Source organism: Balearica regulorum, chromosome Z (assembly GCF_011004875.1).
Source record: "Balearica regulorum gibbericeps isolate bBalReg1 chromosome Z, bBalReg1.pri, whole genome shotgun sequence".
NCBI classification, from domain to species: domain Eukaryota; kingdom Metazoa; phylum Chordata; class Aves; order Gruiformes; family Gruidae; genus Balearica; species Balearica regulorum.
In genome coordinates, this window is record NC_046220.1 from 42527019 (window position 1) to 42548738 (window position 21720).

The window sequence follows — 21720 nt, forward strand, 5'->3', positions numbered from 1 at the left end:
CTCTCCATCTTCCTGGTAAAGTCAGTGGAATCACATACATAAGTAAGATTTGCCGGGCCAGCTCTGCAATTTACTGCTTTAGGATTTAAGGCTATATCCTGAAACTATACAAGAACTTAACTTTAAGGACTTTAACTTCCATTGAAATCAATGAGTTTACACACACACAAATTAAGCGTTTGTAGAAGTTTTGCAGAGCCACAAATGCAATAAAATACAAGCAACTTTGCAGTTCACCTTTGATAAATATTATTTATAAAACCAACATCTTTCCAGTTAAGTTCAAACAAAAAAAATTGACAGAGGAAACATATAACGTAATTTCATCTCAATGTCATTTTGGAAGACACAGTGAGGACAAGGCAATAGGAAAAAGCGTGATAGCTTATTTCTGGACTTTCTTGAGTTTTATAGCTGCCTCAGGGCTTGGCTTCACCCTGCTTTTGCAAAAACAGCTACTGATTTGAATGTACTTCTACAATTCTCCAAACACAACCAATGTCTAAAAGAGAAGTCCAAGGGAGGTGGCACTTCACTGGGCAAGAACACTGTCCACTCCCTAGCGTGCAGCATACAGCTTCCACAAGCTCAACAGCCCCTCTCTCATCTTTTCCTTATTTCATTTACCCATCCAGTGGGATCTTATGAAATAAAACAAAACCTAAAAGAAACAAAATAAAATATGAGAAATCATGCTTTAAAAAAAGTCAAATAAAAATTAGTACAAAATCCAAACACAAATGAATACTTGTCAATTAAACACATAAACATAAAATGCATTTAAAGCATGCATAAAATATTAAATAAAAACTGGACATGAATTTATGAAATGACAACATTAGCTCTATCCTGTGGCCAATGATTTTATTCATTAATTAAAAATGTATAAGGCGTGTTACTCATTTGTCTTTAACATATCAAAATACTCATATTGAGCTGTAATGCAATAAATCTAGAATTCTTCAACCAGGGACTGTACTATCCATGGGTCAGAAAAACCTCAGTCAGGTGTCTTGCCTTGTGCAAAGGACTAAGGTGAACAAGCCTGGGTGCACAATCAAGTTCTCTCTCTTCCATCTGGTCTATCAGCTAGGTGTAGGGAACCCCGCTATACCACAGAGTTACTGTAAGTACACCAGGTTCCTCTGTAACCTTTGTTTCACGCCTTAGCTCTGTGCACATCATCCTTTCTGCTGGCTCCAAACATGCTCCTGCCCTTAATGTTATAAATGGCTTTGTAATGGCAGAAAAAAGTGGAGCCAGGGGAAACATTAGTTAATTATCTTAAAATTTATTGTTTCTAGATATCAACAGGAACTTAAAAACTAACAACTAAATATGATGGCACATTGAAACACGAGTAAAAACCCCTGGGCCGTGTTCTATTCTGAGATAAAAGATAAACCCTTCGCACATATCCCCCAAACGTTACCTGACCATCTAAGGCTAAGAACTTTAAAGAAGGCTATGTTTGGCCCTATGTGAAATCCAACTATTTGACTCTATACGTTAAATACCTCCTAGAACAGCATTGTCTTACCCAGTCTGTTGTTATCTGATGCAGTTGAGTTATTATGTACATCACTGTTGACAGTCACCATTACTTGCTCTAATGACATTTGAAAAAAAACACATGAGAGTTGTACTATTATCCTGCAAATGTAAACTTCATCAGTAGTTTTTGTTTGTTTGTTTTGGGTTTGGTTTTTTTACCTTGCTTTACTAAGTTCTCAATGTTTATAAAGAGTGAAAGCTTATCTATATTCCACAGCACTTTAAACAATTAAAAGCCAAATCTTGATTTGCCTTAAATGAATGGGACTTATGCTATCAGTTTCAAAAGGAGTTGAATTTGACTGTTAGTAATTAAGTAACGACTAATTCATTTACATTGCATATTCTTGCTTGTTCTAACCTTGAGGCACTCTTAGTAATTCTACCCTGAAAGTAGCTAATGGCACATGCAGAAGCCGAACATGCTAGCTTTAAGCCAACCTACATTTCCAAAAGGGTGTGGCAAAATTCCTTTTCTGTGAAACAATTGATACGGTTTAGTGTAAGGCTCAAGAAAAAACAAAGGGACCTGGCTAATTCACAGAAAAAATGTATTGTCATTTGAGGTGAACATCATTTTAGAACAGCTAGGCTTCTGCACAGGGACTGTGCAGACTCTCCTGGAGAGGAAGGCTCTAAGCTAGACTGACATTGAGAAGATGAGATTCTAATGATCATATCCACATGTAGTGATGAGTACCTTAAGAACTTGTAAGGAACACTACATTATTGTTGGAATCTGTGCTTTTACTGAAGCTTATGTCATTCAGGTCCTTGCTACTTCTACTGCCTCCTCTCACATACATAAAATATCTTAAAGTGAATTCATACAGTTTTGCTGTACCATGAAATTCTCAGTGAGAAAATTCAAAATTGTATCAATGAAAATTTAGTTCATTACAAATTATATTAAAATCACAGACCAAAAAGCCTTCCGTAACGTCAAGAAAAATGCACAGTTGTAAAATACGTTGACCTTCATGACTGTATATACATGTTGCAAACTCTGTCTAACAGAGTTTGAGGAAGACTAAGGATCTGTTTCTGCACGTGGCACAAAGATGGCAGGCTTTTCCAGGCCTTTCTGCAGTATTTTTACTGAGTCACTGTAGTTAATCATTACCTCCTAAGTAATTTTCTGAAGAATGTTTGGAAATTACAGGTTAGACAGAAAAAGAGAAGTATCATCAGAGTTTTGGTAGTCTAGAATTGAAAGCTACACCTCCCGTCAAATTTCCTGGCCATCCAGATATCCTTGGTGGAGTTTTGTTTTCTTAAATCTATGAGTTGCATACATTTTTGGACACTAAGTCAAAGGACAGATATATGTATTTATATAGACACACACATCTAGACCACACTTTTAACACTAAAGCAAATCATTGCAAGTGAAAGCTTTCCAGCCTTTTAGTTTACTCCTTACCTTGTCTGCTGCAACCACAGTGAATCATACTGCTGTATTTAAAGTCACCTCTGAATATTCATTTGAGAAGTTGTTAACTGATGAACTACTATTAAGTACAGTACTATGCAAAACACGGGCACACAACAGGTATATATTCTTATATTCTGCTGATATTCTCAGTTGCATCTGCCTGTATATTAGTAACTCTAGTAGTCAACAGTGATGTCTAAAACAACCAGTACGGATGAATACTCAGACCTAGGCCTTGAGCAGTCTACAGGAGTCAAGAAGTCCACAAGGGAGTCCTGCAACTCCTATTGAAGGCACAAGAATTAATCATGATAAATACATCCTTTAAATGAAAAAAATGGTTAATAGAAAGGTGTCAAAAAAAAGAAAGGAAAGAAAAGGTAAAAAAAAAAAAAAAAAGGAGCCTATTGACTTTATTCACTGAAACATGGAAAGCAACCAAGTAAAATACGTAGAAAAGAAAAGGACACAGAAGTACAGAACAATTCTGGGGAGAGGGGTATAGGGTGGGGGTACTGGAAGGCTCTCACAAGACACAGGTAAAATGGCATAAGGAAAAAGGACTGAAATATAAAGATGCAGAAACTAACAGAAGTGCTTTAAAAAAATGGTTCCAGGGAAAGTAGAAAAAGCTACAAATCCATTAAGCAGCAGGCAATCTGGACTTAATTTGTACACTAGCTCTGTGACTATTTGGAGTCATTGAGCTAGCAGAGGCAAAATATTATGGGCAGTGGGTATTTAGAAGATGATTTCTCATGTCCTAGCTTCCAACCTCTCATCTGGCTTCTCAGAGTTCAAAAGGATTCAGTTAGGCAGGTTGAGGCAAAGCCTGATTTTGGCTTGACTTGCTGCTGGGGTACTGGATTCTGAGTTTAATATTAGTTTTTTAAAAAAAACATTGCTGTTATGTAAGCTGCCACTCAGACTTGTAGAGGAAAGTACACTGAAGAATAAAAATAAAAAACTCAAAATAAAAGTGGAAGAGTGAGAAAAAAGCTACCCATCTTCCCTGTACAAGGAATGACAGAACTTCATTCATCCTTTAAGGGAACATTATGTATCTGTCTCTCTCAAATGCAAATGTGCCCAAGACAATAAAGAAAATAATCGGTAGTTTAAAATGTAACCTGCTGATTATTTCCAATATCAGCTCTTCATTCAGAGAGTTTTGAAGCGAGCATTGTATTCGTTATTAGTTCTAAAACAAACATTATGAAGATTTTGCAATGCACTATTTTGGGGACATCAAATTTAAGTCTAACTGCTCTCCCCCAAAGAGAATGTGCTACATAAAGTGTCGTTTGAATTACGTTATTAACATGGATTCAGTTGAGCCACGGTGAAGATTTTTTTTAATCCTACAATTGGCTTTCTGGAAGTACCACAGCTGACTATTTCATGAGCTTTGCAGATCTGTATCTCAGATACTGGAGGATCTGTAACTTCCTAAGAGTTTACTCTCATTGGGAGCTGCCTTTAAGACAATTGTTTTTAGCTTTTCTATTCATTACAGAAGAAAGCATGAAACTGAAAGTATAATAGCAAAACAGCCATATGTTAATACACACTGAACTCATTCTGAAAGAAGAGTCTTTCATAAACACAATCCTTTTTATATGTAAAGAAGCCTCTAACCAACACACAACACAGGACTGAGCAGTTAATGGCATCACAACATGTAATGCATTGTCATATTTGGGAGCATCACTGTTATGGGGATAGTCACACATCCATGGCCTAAATTTGTACCTGTCCCAAACAATCTCGATCACACCCCTTCTCACTGGCTGTATTCCCTATAGGCCTTCACCTAAGTCATTCAGGAAGGAAAATAGTATGGCATGGTTGTCTTCTGAACTTTTTTCACAAAGTGAGATGATAAATTTTACTGGTCTGACATCCTTTTTACTCCAACAGGATTTGAAACAATATATTCCAATGAGTTGTACATAAATCGGAGGTCTGCAGGCAAACTTTATTGATGATTACAAACCTGACCTAAACTCTGCTAGTATAAATAGAAGTTTCCTGTAATGACGACTTAACTGTATTCAAAACTAAGTTTCATATACTCACATCCCACTCTCCAAATATATCTCTACATATGAGTTGCATAAATTTGGAGATCATTTATGTAAACCCAAGCATTCAAAGGAAAGCACAAGCAAAAGAAGTGCTGAGCAATTGAAAGTTTCTATGATGTTAAGTCTTATTACACTTTTCTCTTCATCAAGTACATATGCCTTATCCTAAGCAGAATATTACTTAGGGCCTTGATCCAAACAGAGTATTTTGAAGCAAAAATCAATTTACATTTCTACTTTTTCCAGCTTGGAGGAAATTGAGCATAACACAACATGTATCTCTGGTCTTTTTAAATGAACAGTGATTTATACGGAGAAAGCTCAAATTGCTGAGTGGAAGGGAGGACAGCAAACAGAAAATGTAGTTGCATTACCTAAAAAGGTATTCTTATCAAATTTGTCAGTTTCTGATTTCAAGTATAAAATTAAATGAAACAATTCATTCCTACTTTTATTTGCTTCTTGGATCTGAGCCACCACTTCAAAAAGCAGTGCTCGCTAATGCTGTGGCAAAATGAGGACAAAATGTCACCTCATTTTTATTGGAAAGCAAGGAGAGGCTCCTGGATAGGTTTCTGGAGAATGTTTATTTCATGAAGAAGAATAATGTCTTGCCTCATTAGAGCAATGCCTACACAGCAGCAGAAGATAAAGTTGTCTGAAGAAATCCATACTTTTTCTTAGGATTTTGCATGCACCAGTCTCAATACTGCCTTGTGTTTCAGAGCGTAGTAACATAAGCATTTAATGCAACTTTTTATTTCTAAACATTGCTTTTACTTCATGAGGCACCAAGACAGTATTTTTCATTCATGTCATTAAGAACTCTAATGACATATGTAAATATAACTTTTTTTACCCAAAGAAAAATGCATGGATAGAAGACAAACAAATGAAAATCTAAGACTGAAAAACACAAAGACCTGGACACAGTCTAACTTATTAGAGGCCAGAGATTCATAGAAAATCTGGATCTGAATTTCAGATTAGTCTCTCTTTCCAGATCGGATTTTCCAATAACGGAATTTATTTGGTAATTGGAAAAACTAGGACCAGAAGAGACTAAACAGTCTATCCTGTGAAGTTGTACATCAAGATAAAAGTCTTGACCCTCTTACGCGCTCCAGTTTTACAACAACAGGAAGACAGTACACAATACAATATCATATTAACCTCGAGACTATTTATAGTAACCCAAAACTTTGGTTTTTCTCTCCTTTACAATTCTTCAAAATATTGCAACATCTTAGAAAGATGCCTTTTCCACTATCACTAGCTTTTCCGCCAGTGTTTAAATTCACGCTCCACAGATAAGGATACATAGTTTGTCACTTTATGGATGCTGCCACCTGTATGAGATTTCCGAATGGGCTTAATAAAATTGGAGCCATTAACATTAGTGTTGCAGGCAGCATTCAATCTATTAAATGGTTTGTTTCATTGATCTACAAGTTCATAAAATGAGAAAGGGGATCAAACAGAATTATATGTACTTTAGTACAGAACCCTATAAAGCTGTTCTCAGTGTGAAATGAGTTAGAACCAAGAGATAGTAAAACTTGACCTGTTTATTCAGCATTTTAGAGGCCAAAATATTTTGGGCTAACAAGGATTATCTAATATCTTAATCTGTTTTTTCTTAGTCTGATTTGGAGTTTTCATTTTATTTCCCGGTATGATACATTGGAAGATGCGCTCATTTTCCAAGCAGGCAGCGGAAAATGACACATTTGTGCTCAGCACTCTTAAGGAGAAAATATTGCATCTTTCTCAAGGAGAGTCATTACCCTCATGTCTTCCAGGACAATATCCAACAGACATTTCCTTTTACAGTGCTGCTGTAGTTGTTTTGCTTGCTATTGATTAGTGAGAGTCAAGGACATTAATAGCTGAAGCTCAGACCACCAGCGCTCAGAGCTAGTCCGTGCATGTATTTTGCACAGCTTCTAATTCAGGGACAGATTAAAGTGAGTAAGAGTGTGAGAGAGTGTGAATAAGCAACTGAAGACTCAGAAACAGAAGTCTGCAGTAACAGCATCTCCCCACAGAACCACAGAAAACACGCATTAATAGAAACCCAGTTCATAGGAAAGGGTGTAGCAATTACTATCTACATACACATTTTAAAACATGGACGTCTGCAGGTTATTTTACACTTAATTTGCATGAAACATTGTATGCCTTAGAGATCAATGAATATATCAACAATGCTTTCTCAAAGCTTTCTGGAAGTACTTGAAAAGTCACAGCTGTTAAGAAAAAAGGCTGTTTACCTTATGACATCCCTAGCTTTTGTGATTAATACACTCATAGGTATGCATGTAAAATACAAAAATGCTACTACACAGATAAACTTTTGACAAGTGTCAGTTTACAGCCACAAGAAAGAAGATCAGAGCACGTGAAGGACACAGTATAATTATGTCTTATCCCTTTGAAAGAGAATCACTGTCAACTTTGAAACCATTGTGTCTCTACCTGAATACTGAAGCCAACTCTACCATCACATTAGCTTGCATAATTCCAAGGATCAATAGATATTCCACATTTTCAATATATGGCCTTTTGACAAAAACTGGCAAGCCAGTTTTTATATACAAATTGGGGAAATAATGTTGCTTGTTCCAGTACAGTAAGAGTTATGGAACTATATCATATATATTCATTTATAATGGGATTATTTTGCTTACTGTTGCCTTACAACAATATTAACTCCTTTGATCATTACAGGCCTCATAGTTGTTAATGAACAATTCTCCAGCTTCCTTTCGATGACAATTTACCTTGAGTCCATGAAGTCTGAATACTTCTTACAAGATGCATATCCTAATTACTGAGTGCCTCTAGTAAAACAATTCTTTTTTTTTTTACTTCATTAATCTCAACTGCCTTCCTTTACAATCACTACTATACAAGCACTTCCATGTGGCAATTAATGATCTTCCTTAAAAAAACTGATCTGTGCATGGTCAATGATCAGGATAATGGACTGACAGCAAGCAACCAAGAGCCAAAACCCAGCTAGGAAAAAGATAGGAAAATTAATACATAGGTCCTATAGGGAAAAATGCAAAATACCCCCAAAGCCCTGCTAGTTATCCCTTACCACAAATCCTAATGTCACAGCACAGGAAAGGGACAATCTTACAGTTGCCTTCCGCTGAACTTTATCTACATCAGTCCTCCTCCACAGCAACACAATGGGCTTTGAGGGAAGAGAAGGATGAGGCACGCGATGTTCTCTCATGAACCTTGTGGTCTGGATTTACACTCCTGAAAAGCCATCGCAAAGTCCAGCACACATTTTGTAGGCAGCTTGAAGTATATACATTCAGGTCCTGCACCTCTTCCAAGGCTCCAGGGACTTTTCTTTCTCCCCAGATACTGCAGTAAGTTGGAATCACACTGCTTGGCTGTGAATGTCCCTGTGATTCCTCCCAAACACAGAAGATGGAGAATATTTTTAAGGAAAAATACTGCACAACACAGTACTAAATGAAGCAGTTTGAGTCTTCTGAATCACAGCCACTTGGAGCTAAAGTGAAAACAATGTGCACTTACACTAGTCTGGTCTTGGTTTGCTTCACTCTGTTCTCAGTTTTACATGGGCACAAAATGATCTCCACTCAAAGGAGCACTCTTCACAGGATACACCAAGGAATGGAGAAGGTAAATGGTCTTGGGAAAAAGGGAAGCTCCCACTCTTTATATTTATGAATGCTACCTCTTACAGCACTTTTTTTGGTAGAACAAAACAAATACTATATTTAAAAGGCTAATTGCTCCTAAGTTACAGCAAAAAAGCCCCATCTGAAGACTCAGCAACTTTACAGGAGAAAGTAAACAATTTTACTAAATGATACCATGTAATTATAAACTTAATTAACATGAAACACATTAGACATGAGTCTATAATGGATACCATGTTTAGTTGCTTATTGCCGTAACTGCCAGGGGAGGCTATTAGCAAGTAAGTGAATAAGACCATTCTCTTATTTGAAACTGTGTTCCTGCACCTGGAGCTGCTGGGTTTCTCATCCATGTCTGGCACAAAGTATGCTAAATACCCTACTCAAATCCTATTTGTCTGCTATCACTGATGTACTAGGAATGTAACTTTCCAAGCTGTGTGAACAGCTTTCCTTTTCCTCTCTGCACATGTGGAACACGCTCCTGTTCTGTTACCCATCCAAAGAAAACCACTCCCAAACGTATTGTTGTCATCTAACTTTGTAGGGGCAGAACCAGGAAAGGAATGGTGTTATTGCTCAGTTATTTTTGTAGCATTACCAAAGTGTGCCTTATTTCCCTTTTTCTATGGAAAGAATGGTGTTGTAGCCGCATTAAGGTTAACAAAATGCTTGAAATGCATTTGAAATACAATACATTTCTTCTGAAAGAAGAAAGATTGATGCTTTAATTGGTGACAATTCCCCCTAAAGGCACTGTCACCAGTGTAAAGCCAGAGTCACAGGCTTCATAGTCAAATCTCCTTCCCTTTTCAATCAATAAATAGACAATACAATAAACTTGGCTCTTCTTTGGTCAGGCAAACAGAATGACTGCCTACCTTTGGGCTGCAGAAGCCAGAGGTCCCAGCCTGCAACAATCGCAGGTCAGGAGTCCCTGGAACCTGGCAATGCTTTGGCCATGATACTGCCAGAACTGGCCACGGTGGTGCGCTCTACTTGTGCTACTGCCACTGCAGAAAGAATCAGCAACAGGGCTTACACCTGCCTTCCTTTCATGAGATGGGGTTCCCATCTCATCCCCACCTTCCCAACTACCTCCCAGAAAATAAGCTCAGGCTTACTTGAAGCAAGGCTGCTACAAACTCGAACTTAAATGACTCCACCCTAGCAGAGTAATCATGTGAATTCAGATGTGGAACAGACGCACAGCAAGATCCAAACAGTATTTAACAAGCCAAAAACTCTTTAGGATGTGCAAGACAAGTTGCTTCCAGACCCATCTACTAAGCTAGACACTTCAAAGACAAAGAGGTTCAGGGCACATTTGTATCAGTAAATAAAAAAAGGTCAGAGCCTAGGCTTGAGTAAGGGTGTATCTTCTTTTCTATCCACAATTATCTAATCTATGTAAGATAAATATCACTCTCCTAGACAATGTTCCAGTATGGTTCAAAGAAGATCACAGTTCAGGAATTATTTCCAATACACAGTATGTATGAGGCCATCTTATTTGAGGGATGAGGGAGAAAAGAGTTTTAAATGTGTGGACTTGATCTATGCCTTTCCCTAAGGGACAGAGAATGTACCCTAGCCCCATACTGGTAGCCTCAAACACTGCTGTGCTTTGCCCCAGAACTGAGTGAAATTATATAGCACATGCAAACCACACACTGTGCCTACTCTCTAGGGAGACCACTTAACAGATAATACAGAATTGACTCATTTCTGATTACCTGAAGTACAATGGAAGAGGTGAGTCAGTTAAGTGAAATGCATGGTAGTATTGCAACTGGTTAAATAATTTTCAAAATAATTGTACTCATTTTGTTAACATATGACACAAAAGCCTGGTATTTGGCCAGTTCTAATTATTTAGACTTGGTGCCATGAATCAATATTGACGGAACAGAAAGCAATTTTTGACATTCTGTCTGAAAAAAGTATTAACAGGTACTTGAGGGCTCTTGTGATTTTATTCTTTTCTGGACTGGAGAATAAGTTGATGATTGAAAACATGTTAGCAAACTTAAAAACAAAAAAAAAACCACCCACCAAAAAATCCCCCAAATCCATTCATCTAAAGGCACTAGTCTAAACATGATATTTGGTACTTTTCCCTACATATACAGCTGGGTTTGCTTACACCAAATGGATTCTTACCAATTGCTTCACAAGGTACTTGTAATAAGTAAAACAAGACAGCAAGTTACCTTCTCACACTGTTACTTAGTCCATACCAATTTATCAATATTTCAGTAAAATTCCTTTCAAACCATATTCAAAGTCCTGACATTTACATAAAAAGAATTTCCCAGATTCATAAGGGAACCTAACATGCATCATTAATTATTTTGACTGCATATATATTTTTTCAACCAAAAAAGTATAATGTACATATACATAATAGGATAGATACATCCCAGAAATATAAATGAAAACAAACGTAGTAATATAAAATTACATCTGTTCTTAGAATAAATAATTCTGTAAATTCACCATGTATATTTGAAAACAATATAGTCTTTGCTCTTTATAGGTTAGGAGTCTGAATAGCTTTATCATCTCACCTTCATTGTCGAAGTCTTGCAATGAAAGCCATATTTGATCTACCAGACCAACTCCTTTTACTTCACCATGAACTGGAATGGAATGCATTACCATTAATGCAATTGTCAAGGGTTTGGTTCGCTATTGCCAATTCTACTCTTTTTTTTATATTTTTATTTCTTCACCAATTGCTTTATTTTCCATCCTACTCTGCAGGAGAGAAAACATCCATTGTGATACTTCTAGATTGTTCCCAGTTCACATTTTTCACAGTTAACAATCTGTACCATGAGGAGGGCTAATATTAACTAATATTTTTTGGACTGGACTCTACCAGATTGTACATGTGTTTTAGAGCTATAGAAATATGCATGGCTTAAAAATATTTATGAAAAAAAATTAATATCATGCTTTATGATAAGCAGTGAGGAGATATTCTTCGGTCACTGACCAAATTCTTCTTGGTGTAGATCCTTGGCTTGCAAAGACGAACTTAATGTACAGATAGCCCCCACTGAAGTTAAGGATCAATACTTAGTCATACTGCACGGAGCACTTTTTTTGCTTGGGGTTTATGGGTTTTGTCTGGAACTTTTGCTTTTGTTGGGGATCATATACAGACAAAAACTCAACTCAGTAACAGCCAAGTCAGTAATTCACTGCATTAAAGAATCCTCAGAAGACCTAACATCAAAATAGCTTGTTCAACACCTGGCCCTACTCCTTATTCCCAGGACTGAAATTAATCTCTAACCAGCTTGCACTGCCTAAAGCTTCCGCAAGTTGCTGTCTGTTGTGCCAGAGACCCTGGTGTTCCCTCGCTGCTTCCTGTAAGGCAGGAGGTATGAATGCAGCAAAACAACAGGTTTCCACGTCTCCTCCTGTTCTAGTCCAAGGTAGTTCAGCATGAGGCATCAGAATGAATGTAAACAAAACATTTGCAAATTCAAGCCTCTCTGTCCTGAGTTTTCAGACTATCAGTGCTAAGCATTATTTACAACATGAAAAAATTAATTTCACTTGCAAAGGCAACAAATCTGTGGCCAGCAGACCTAGACATACATTATGAATTCAATATAGGGACAAACGTCTAAAAATAAAAAAAAATAAGAGCAAACCTCAGCCAAATGGCAGGGCTCAACTTAAATCATCCACTTAAATTATACCGCTTGAAAATTTGTGTAGCTGCACATTTATATATATGTACATACAAATTCCCTCCAACATATTTCACATGAGTCACTGAACAGCTTTTCCCTTGGAAATTATACTAACATTAAGGTACTAGTTCTACACAAAAAAGCAACAGAAATAGATTTTCTATTACTAGCATTTCATGAACAGCATAAAATCAATAGAATACATATAAAACTGATTTGAGCCATATTAAGTACGATGTCAGTAGAACGAGCAAAGTGAACTGTGAACATTCATTGACTGATTAGGGATTACGACCCACAGCAAATTTTAATCCATTGTGTTCAACAAGCATGATTAACTGGGTTCATAATATTCTACAATAAAGCTGACCTCCAGGATCATGCTCCTGAAATTATTATGATAAATCCAAATTCTGTCATGACTTCAGACCTTTACCCTGTCCAGATTTTCCAAAAAAGCAGGAAAAGGAAGAAATGATACCCTAAATTTAATTATTTTTTAGCCAACATAAAAAAATTATACTGGACCAACTTTTTTAGCTCCTACAAATACATCCAGCTCATTTTACTCAAGTTAACAGATCTTAAATATAAATTTTAAACTATACAATTTAAATTTAAAAAAGCAGACCCTGTTCAGCAGTATGATGCCTATATGAAAACTGAAGCATGTAAGTAAGGATAGGCAGCCTCGCTTGCCTCTTGACAAAGCATCAAACCTTTATTTTAGCAGCCTGTTCAGGAAGAAAGTGCTTGGCTGAGAGAATACTCTACCAGGATTCCAAACAAAAGATATTAAGATATTAAGTTATTCTTCTGTATTTGTGAGTGACTGCTTATGACATTTCTCAAAACAGGAAAGCTATTTTACAGGGACAAAGGTTTCCACCCCCATTAGAGGAACATTGTTTCTTTTCCTGCGATTAAAACACTAATCTGGTATTCCCCTTGGGATTTACAATGTAACTTCAGGAAGTGAGGTTAGTTATTGAGTATGTAACAAGTTTACTTAGTCTACATTGAACCAATTTCTAAATAAAAGGAAAAAATGTACCCAATGTACACAAAAAACCTATCAATATTTTTTTAAATACACTTTTCTCTTGCAGTTCTGGAAAACAAATTGACAAAACACATTAAGAAGTATCATTGCCCATCCAGTGGAAACATCCTTTCCCTCACAAAGACAGAAATTTAATTTTCTCAACTCTATTTTACAAATCTGGCAAAATCAAATATCTGAGATATGCTGTACCACAGTTTTACAGCTTTCCTGTCCATAAAGGGAGTGGAAAAGCCTCTTTCATGACTGACATGAAGCCATTTACAACACAGCACCCCTGTACTTGGATCAGGGCAGAGCCCTCGCCTGTAATAAATAATATGGCTTGCTTTCTGAGTCTGACTTTGTTAAGAGATATTGATGACAACCTCGATTAAATTGGTAATTAAATCCTCCAAAAAACCTCATATGGTTGGGCAAGGGTTGTGAGAAGGACAGAGACCAGGCAGCAGTTGTGACCTTGAAGGAAAACTATTGATTGGATTTTGCCTTGTGAAAGGAAGGAGGGGAAACTGACACCAACCATCCTGAATCATTAATGAGCTCCCACAGCATGCTCCTAACTCCAGTTTTTTAGGTATCCAAGTAGATCTTTCTTCAAGCTTCCTCAAAATCAGCACATTTACAAACTATTCGTGAAAAGAAACTGCAAATTGATTCAAGACAACATGAAGTACCTCTAGGCAACAACTCAAAGGTGTTACTTTCTGTGTATTTTACGTAATATATAACAACATATATGTTATATATATTTTTAAATATACATATATATGTGTGTGTTTATTTGCTCACATTAGCAACTAAATATGCTATTGATTGGCTGTGCCACTACCGAGGCTTTCATTAGTACCCACTGATGCAGATTATGATTTTCCAGTCTCTGGATTCTTCCTAGGACTGAAAGTCCTTTGAGCATACTTTCTATCAGGACTATCCATTTGCCCCTAAAGAGTGAGAAGGTGGTTGGGTTTTTTTTTTAAAAAAAAAAAGAAAGAAATTAAATTTATATGAACAGTTATAATTTGTGGAAAATCCAAGTAACTGCTGTTTTGTACTGAGTACCTCTAAAGCAATGTAGAAGTGGAAACAGGGAGTAGAAAGCCAACCGTTAGATGAGACAAAGGGAGATGTATGATAATTTTCTCCTTATTTATCTTACATATCACTAGATCTTCCTTCTTAGTGAGTTTTCCTTCCTCAATACATTCTTCAGTTTTTTCTTCTAAGTCTCCTTTCCTACAAATTCTTTCCAACAGCTTTTCTTTGGGTAGGTCCAGCTACCGCGCTACTTACTGCAACACAAAGAAAGTGTCGTCCTTCAGTCTTGGCTCATCTAGCAGTCCTACTGCAAATCATTCTTTAACTATTAAGGGATTTCTACAGAGAAGCCATAATTTAGGTTATAGGACTGCTTCTCTGATTTTGAAATGCCTTTAGTAAACAAATCAACATGTTAAAAGATTGGAAAATTATTACGCTATTATTTTTTAAATGCGATCAAACCAAGAGAACTTGAAGAAAACCATCAAAGCGCCAAGTGATCATTGACTGTAGATAGTGCCTCTCAGAGACGTGCTACTCAACAAAGAAAGGTATACCAACAAGGTGCAAATATGAAAAGATTTTTCTGTTTACCATCCACTACAGGAAGGAACAAATGCAACAACTTCTATCCACCCTGTCACACAGCAGTGCATTGGCAGAAGTCTATAGGCTGTATCTGCACAAAGGAGTGCCTAGTGCTGTCAAAGACAGTGAGTTCACGTGTGTAGGATGCTGGCCATTTTAAAAAAATCCATGGGATTAATTTCCCTTCAATTGCCTATTTAATTACCAGTATTTCCACTGTCTAGAGATTAGAAATCTTCCTTAGAAATACCCTGTTTTTCAAGGACAATATGGTAATGTTGACAAAGGTAAGAATTACTACTACTAGAATTAAATACACGTACCTTCTATAGTAATAGGACATGAAAAACCACTAGAGTAACAGTGCTGCTTCTATACTTAATGATTACTGAATTTATGTAATAAAATAAGATGCTAACCATTATCTTATACAAAGCATATAGGTGATTAAAAATTCTATACAGCAAAATCACACTCAAAAGGAGGTTATCCATTTTGCCCTAAACTTTGCTCACTATGAAAATTTACGTTTTTGTATGCTAGTGAAAAGACATCCAAACAAGATTAAAAGATCATAGGTAAGGAACAAGCGAGGTAGTCAGTCATAAGGACACTCATTTAAGTAAGAGAGAAAGACAGACTGCACGTGAAGGACAATGTGCAAACCTACGTTATAACAAAACCAGAAACCAATGCGTCTTCAGTGTTAACCCAAAACTGCAGTATGACTGCACAGTAAATTTATAAAGAATCTGGTGATGGGCAGCTTTACATCAGGAATTACACGATGCTATACAAGAAGAAAAGAATCATTCATAATGTTACTATCCAGTTTACATTTTCCCTCTACCATTGTCTGTTCCGTAAGATACAAGTAATGAACTGAACACTGAAGGTGTTTCAGTGCCTTGAACTGGACAAATCTATCTAAATGCCACACCCAAGGCCTTGTAAGCCCTATGAATTAATTCTTTTTGATAAAAAGAGAAAAAGAATATTCCAAATCAGAAGACCATCATTAAATATCTTGTTCCCTTTACATTTCAAAGAGTTACAAACCTTCCCACTTTTGGTTATGTAGTTGTGTTCAGTTCCATGGCTCTTCTCCAGACTTTATACAAAATCAAGGAGGAATAAAATGCAGTGGAACATTCCTCTGTTAAAAAAAAATTACAATCTTGGCTATAATTACTAGAGCCACCTAACATGAAAGAGGACCTGTAATGATTTTTTTAAAATGAGCTGCCTACAGTCCTATGCATAAGTCTGTAATTTACAGGCCAAGGGCAAAATTCTCCTCTTCCATGCACGCTACAAATGTACATTCTGTGGAGTCTATCACAGTGCTTTTTCTACACTGACAGGTAACTCCTATTTCCATCAGTGGTGTTTCCAGCGCTGAAAAAAGCAATAGGATGTGGCAGCCAGGGTAGGGCAGAGATGTTTAGTCTCACTGCTGCCTGAACCCTGCAGCATCAATCACCATGACACAACTAGCTATCCTTCTGATTTAACAGAGCTGGTCTACAGTTCTAATTGGCTGCTTCTGTGTACACAATTATTTGCACGTGGTGGGTGGGAGAGGCCTCTTTTTTTTTTTTTTTTTTCATTATTTTTATTGTACATACTGCAAACACTAAAATTCACTGTATTTCTTGAAATATCCAGAGAAAGTCTCCCTGCTGCTTCCATTTATTACTGTATTCTTTGATGTGTTCACATTCAATCTTGCAACCACATGTGAATAGCACAGGTTAGATTAAGTAAAGCTTTGACAACAGAAGTGTCCTGGTTAGGGGCCAGGCTGAGTGCCACTGTACAGAGTTTTGCAAAATAAGCTTTCTAATCTTTCTACCTTTTTTGATCCTGTAGTGGCTGTGGCACAAGAAGCACATTTCTTGGCCCTGGCTGTCTGATTTTCAGTGTCACTGGTATGGCCTTGGTTCATTCCAAGTTGCAGTTTAAATATTTTCTTTTTTTCTTTTTCATTTTGTTTTCTTAAAAAGGTACAGTGGAATTCACGACTATGTGGACTCAGTGAAGGGCACCACAAAAGACAAGTGACTGCAGGACACTGTTATTAGCTAAGGAGCAGAACATCTCTCACAACAGAAGCACAGATTTCTTCCTCTGGTCCCATGATGTTATTTCAAAACACACACACCTTCTGGTATCAAATTCCACACTAACAAACCAGCCTCACAACCATACAGTTTCACTGACTGCAAGAGCTTGATTTCAGGTTGGCAGCAGTTAGAGGGAGAGAAAAACCAGCTTCCCAAGCTTTCACCCAGCTTTTACAGAGCTCACAGCAGCTCCTGGCCCAGCTATGGTGACTGGAGTAGGTCTGGCAACCTTTGCAAGATACCTGTAAATGATGCATTCTCAATACTGGCCCGACCTACAACAAACTTTTACAATGTTGTTCTGGGACACATCATCTGGCCTTTCTCTCACCTCATCAGAGTTCATCAGAGCTGATATTCCACAGGTCTGAATTCTCCCCCCTCACTGCCTTTTCTCTTGCTTTCATCAGATAGGGTTACCAATTCATTCTTTTCTTCATTCACTTTCCCACTGATTTCTTTACTCCTCTCCATGACATCAGGGGCCATCCTTTCAAAGTCAGGTTGGGACCTCCCCCAGATGGACAAGAAATTACACTACCCACCTTTGTCATCATAATTAACTATTGCATCTTCAATGCTAGCAACTTCTCCACAACTTTGGGCTCCTATCTTAATCCCTTCCCACTCTTCTCCTTCTACTCAGAATATTACCAATCCTTCCAGTACAAAACTGGAAACGGGTGCGATTTTTGCCTTCTTTAGCTTGCTTTTACTTAGTTATACGACAATGTTTTCCCTAACTATTCTACAACCTTTTCCTTTTTCCCTATCACAGTTTAAGAAATACCCTACTTACCTCTTCTAGTCTTCTCACTTGGACCAGAAGATGTCCCATCCCAGTTTCCCTTACCTCTTTTTTCATCCATCCCTTGCTCTTCTCTATCACTTCTCACTTAGCCCATCTTCTCCTGCAATGAAGGCAGGCTTTGATCTTACCTTTTCTTTAAAAAAGTGTAATCCCCATTTGTCTCTCAAACTATTACCTGTATTTCTCATTCAGCTCACTGAATGAATTGCAAGAGGTTCATCTGTTCTTATTCTTGGACTATCAGCCCTCTGGCTACGATCTCCCTGGTCTGCATCCAAGACCTTACTTAGTGTAGTCCTGATCCATGACCGTATTTCCTATTACCCTTACATAAGATATCATTCACCTTCTGTGCTAAGAGTTTTGCATGACTCATGGTTCAGAGCTATTTGTTCAATCCAAACTGCCACACACTACACTCATTTACAAAACTGTCCTTTAATTCCTCACAGTCAGTCTCAGATTCATAGAATCATAGAATGGTTTGGGTTGGAAGGGACCTTAAGATCATCTAGTTCCAACCCCCCTGCCATGGGAAGGGATACCCTCCACTAGACCAGGTTGCTCAAAGCCTCATCCAACCTGGCCTTGAACAATTCCAGGCATGGGGCATCCACAGCTTCTCTGGGCAACCTGTTCCAGTGTCTCACCACTCTCATAGTGAAGAATTTCTTCCTGTATCTAATCTAAATCTACCCTCCTTCAGCTTAAACCCATTCCCCTTTGTCCTATCATTACCTGCCCTTGTAAAAAGTCCCTCTCCAGCTTTTTTTGTAGGCCTCCTTTAGGTACTGGAAGGCGGCTCTAAGGTCTCACTGGAGCCTTCTCTTCTCCAGTCTGAAAAACCCCAACTCTCTCAGCCTGTCCTCACAGGAGAGGTGCTCCAGCCCTCTGATCACCTTTGTGGCCCTCCACTGGACTTGCTCCAACAGCTCCATGTCCTTATTATGTTGAGGACCCCAGACGCATGCAGTTTTCTTACTGGCATCAGCAAAATACTTTTTGCTGTACCTTTTTTGTGCTGCATACACACCAGACAATGCAGTCAGGTACATTTGAAGTGCAGCCAAGTGCACCCTCTGCAATTTCAGTTCCTTAAACTCCCTCTTCCATAACCTTTTTGTAGCGAAGTCTCACCTAGGAGAATTGGGTCTGGTCCATATCTTGTCCAGAGCAGATTCAGGAGAGACCTTATTAGCTGGGGTTCTTTTCTGATACCTTTAACTCCTGCCACCTCAGCTGGAAGCATTATTCCAGCAAAACATTGATATTTCATCCCCTCTTTAAGAAGCTATTTAAGAACCACTCTCAGATGCCTCCCTCATCCAGAGCCCAATGTGTTACAGTGCCAAGGTTAATCAAGGAGCTAAAGGCTAAGATTAGGTTCCACCTATTCTCTGGGAGGATTTAGTTTCCCATGTTACTATACTTTCCTAGATGCACATAGAAGCTGACACAGCCAACCGCAGGACCTCTGCCTGTTGTACTTCTCTCCCCAAAGAAATACTAACCCACATCAATCTAAGTAAGTCCAATTCCCATCTACATTCTTTTACTGGCAGGGTAGTATAAAGGGGGCCATTGTGTAAAAAAAGAGTCAGGCTCACTGACCTTTTTTTTTTTTTTTTAAATGAAGGATGCCATCAGCATACCAACATCTTTAGATACCAACAATCCATTCTATGCAGCCCACTTCCTCGTCCCCTTTTCAAAATCCCCCTACTTAGCAAGGACACTACTTCAGTTTTAAAAATTGAGACAGCTCTTTGACAAGGTAACAGAAATAAACACTGAATTCTGAAGCCTCCACTGTAGCTGAAGTTCTTTTTTTTCCCCTCACACTGAAGCAAAACAAACTGGTGACCAAATTGTTGAACTGGAAGAAAACATTTCAATTAAAGCATTTGCATAATATTGCTCACTGTCTTGAATGCATTTTCAGGACTGTAACAGAGGAGAAAGGTTATAAGTAATCAGCTGCAATGGAATGAGTTGGAAAAAGACAGGGTATCTAACTAGCTATTCTAATTAAAATGTAAGTAAACTTGGGAGTTAGGACAGCTGGAAGATGCACTGGGAAAATCTCAAAAGCTCTATGCCTTGTACTTAAAAGAAAGTAATAAATGACAGGAATTATTTTAGTGTGCACAAAGTATGGGAGTTCAGTGGCAAACAGATCACTGTTCTAAGGCCAGCTGGTGTACGCAACAGCACACATGAACATCGTTTTTGTACAGGTAGTGGTCAGTGAGAACAGTGCTCAGCTTTATACCTTATGCAATCAAAGCACCTCTTTGTAGAAGCACAGGTTGTACTTAGCAAAAATGCTGTCCTGGCTGCTGGGAGCAAGTCAAAGTTTGCCAAAGTTACCATCACTGCAGCACCTAAGCACTGAAATGCTAGGTGATGCCATTGAGATTAATAGTGAATTTTTATTGTGGCATGAACATTTTTCAAAGTACACAGATGGGTCACACCCAATTGCATAAAGACACCAAATACAAGGTAGGATTTCCTCTCCCTTTGGCACCACAAGCGTACAACTGTCGGCCCACAGCTGTCACAGGCATCATCAGCATTTCTGCCCCAGAAGGAAGGTACAGGAAGGCAGAATAAGACAATCTCATCCCTTCCTCAGGAATATCAACTTTTCATAATTCAAATTTGTCACATTTGGGCCAAATGCCTGAACCATGCAACTGGATAGACATTTCCAGCAGGAACACATATAGACTCTGATCTGAGCTCGGGAACTGCCGTACCACACCAAAGGGAAAAGCAGGGGTTCAAACTATCCAAGTCTCTTTGTGGCCTCAGGACAGTATGGTCGAACAGCCTGAAAGCATAAACAGTCCTCAGTTTCTCTGAGAAACAGAGAGAAGGAAACTTTCTCTCCTGTGACAGCCTTCTTGTGTGTAGCCGGCATAGAATGCAAGAACAGCCATGTTGGTTGAACCAAATGAGCATCTATTGCCCTGCCTCTGACAGAGACCGAAAGTATCTACCCAAAGGATCACGTAAGCACAGAGCAAGCACGTAGTCACATTTATCCAGAATACCTTTGCAGCCCAAAGATTTCATGTGCCCGAGGTGATATCGTCATGCTTAATAGCTGTACCAATCAAACTCACAGCCTCTGGGCAGGGAACAGGCCCTGTGCCTTTCACCTGGTTCACCCACAGGGCACCTGGGGCTTACTGTGCCACTGGCAGGTTGCATGACTTCTTCTGATGGCAGCAGACTAGCCTGCATTGACGTTTGCCTGGAGCATGCAGTGAGAGGCCATTGCCAAGCGCTGCTGCAATGCACAAGCTTCAGGCACCATGTGAAGCAGTTACAATACCTGCCTGGCTGGCAAGCTGGCACTAAGAAGCACAGAAAAAGCACGTAGCAGGAGAGGCTATCTACTGCTCTCCAAAGTAACTGAGGGCCGTAAGAGCTCACAGGGAACCTCACAGAGTATGGCAATGGGCAGAAATATTTAGCTGGCGGTAGCCACAAACACAGAATTTGACCGCCAGTTTTAATTTGACCCTCAGGTAGCTAGAGTGTGGGAGACAATCAACAAATGAGCAACTGCATCAGAGTCAGCTGAAGACCTAAAACATGGGCTGCT

General features: G+C 38.4%; 1 protein-coding gene across 2 annotated transcripts in view; it reads right to left on the reverse strand.

The window, feature by feature from the left end:
- NTRK2 (neurotrophic receptor tyrosine kinase 2) overlaps positions 1–21720 on the reverse strand; it is a 206027-nt gene that overhangs the window by 113971 nt on the left and 70336 nt on the right. The window contains exon 12 of one of the 2 annotated variants that reach the window (XM_075739975.1): positions 11336–11407. The exons of the other annotated variant lie outside the window; for it this stretch is intronic. Coding sequence (XP_075596090.1) covers positions 11336–11407 — 72 coding nt within the window. The remainder of the gene's footprint in view (positions 1–11335; positions 11408–21720) is intronic. 2 annotated transcript variants of the gene reach the window in all.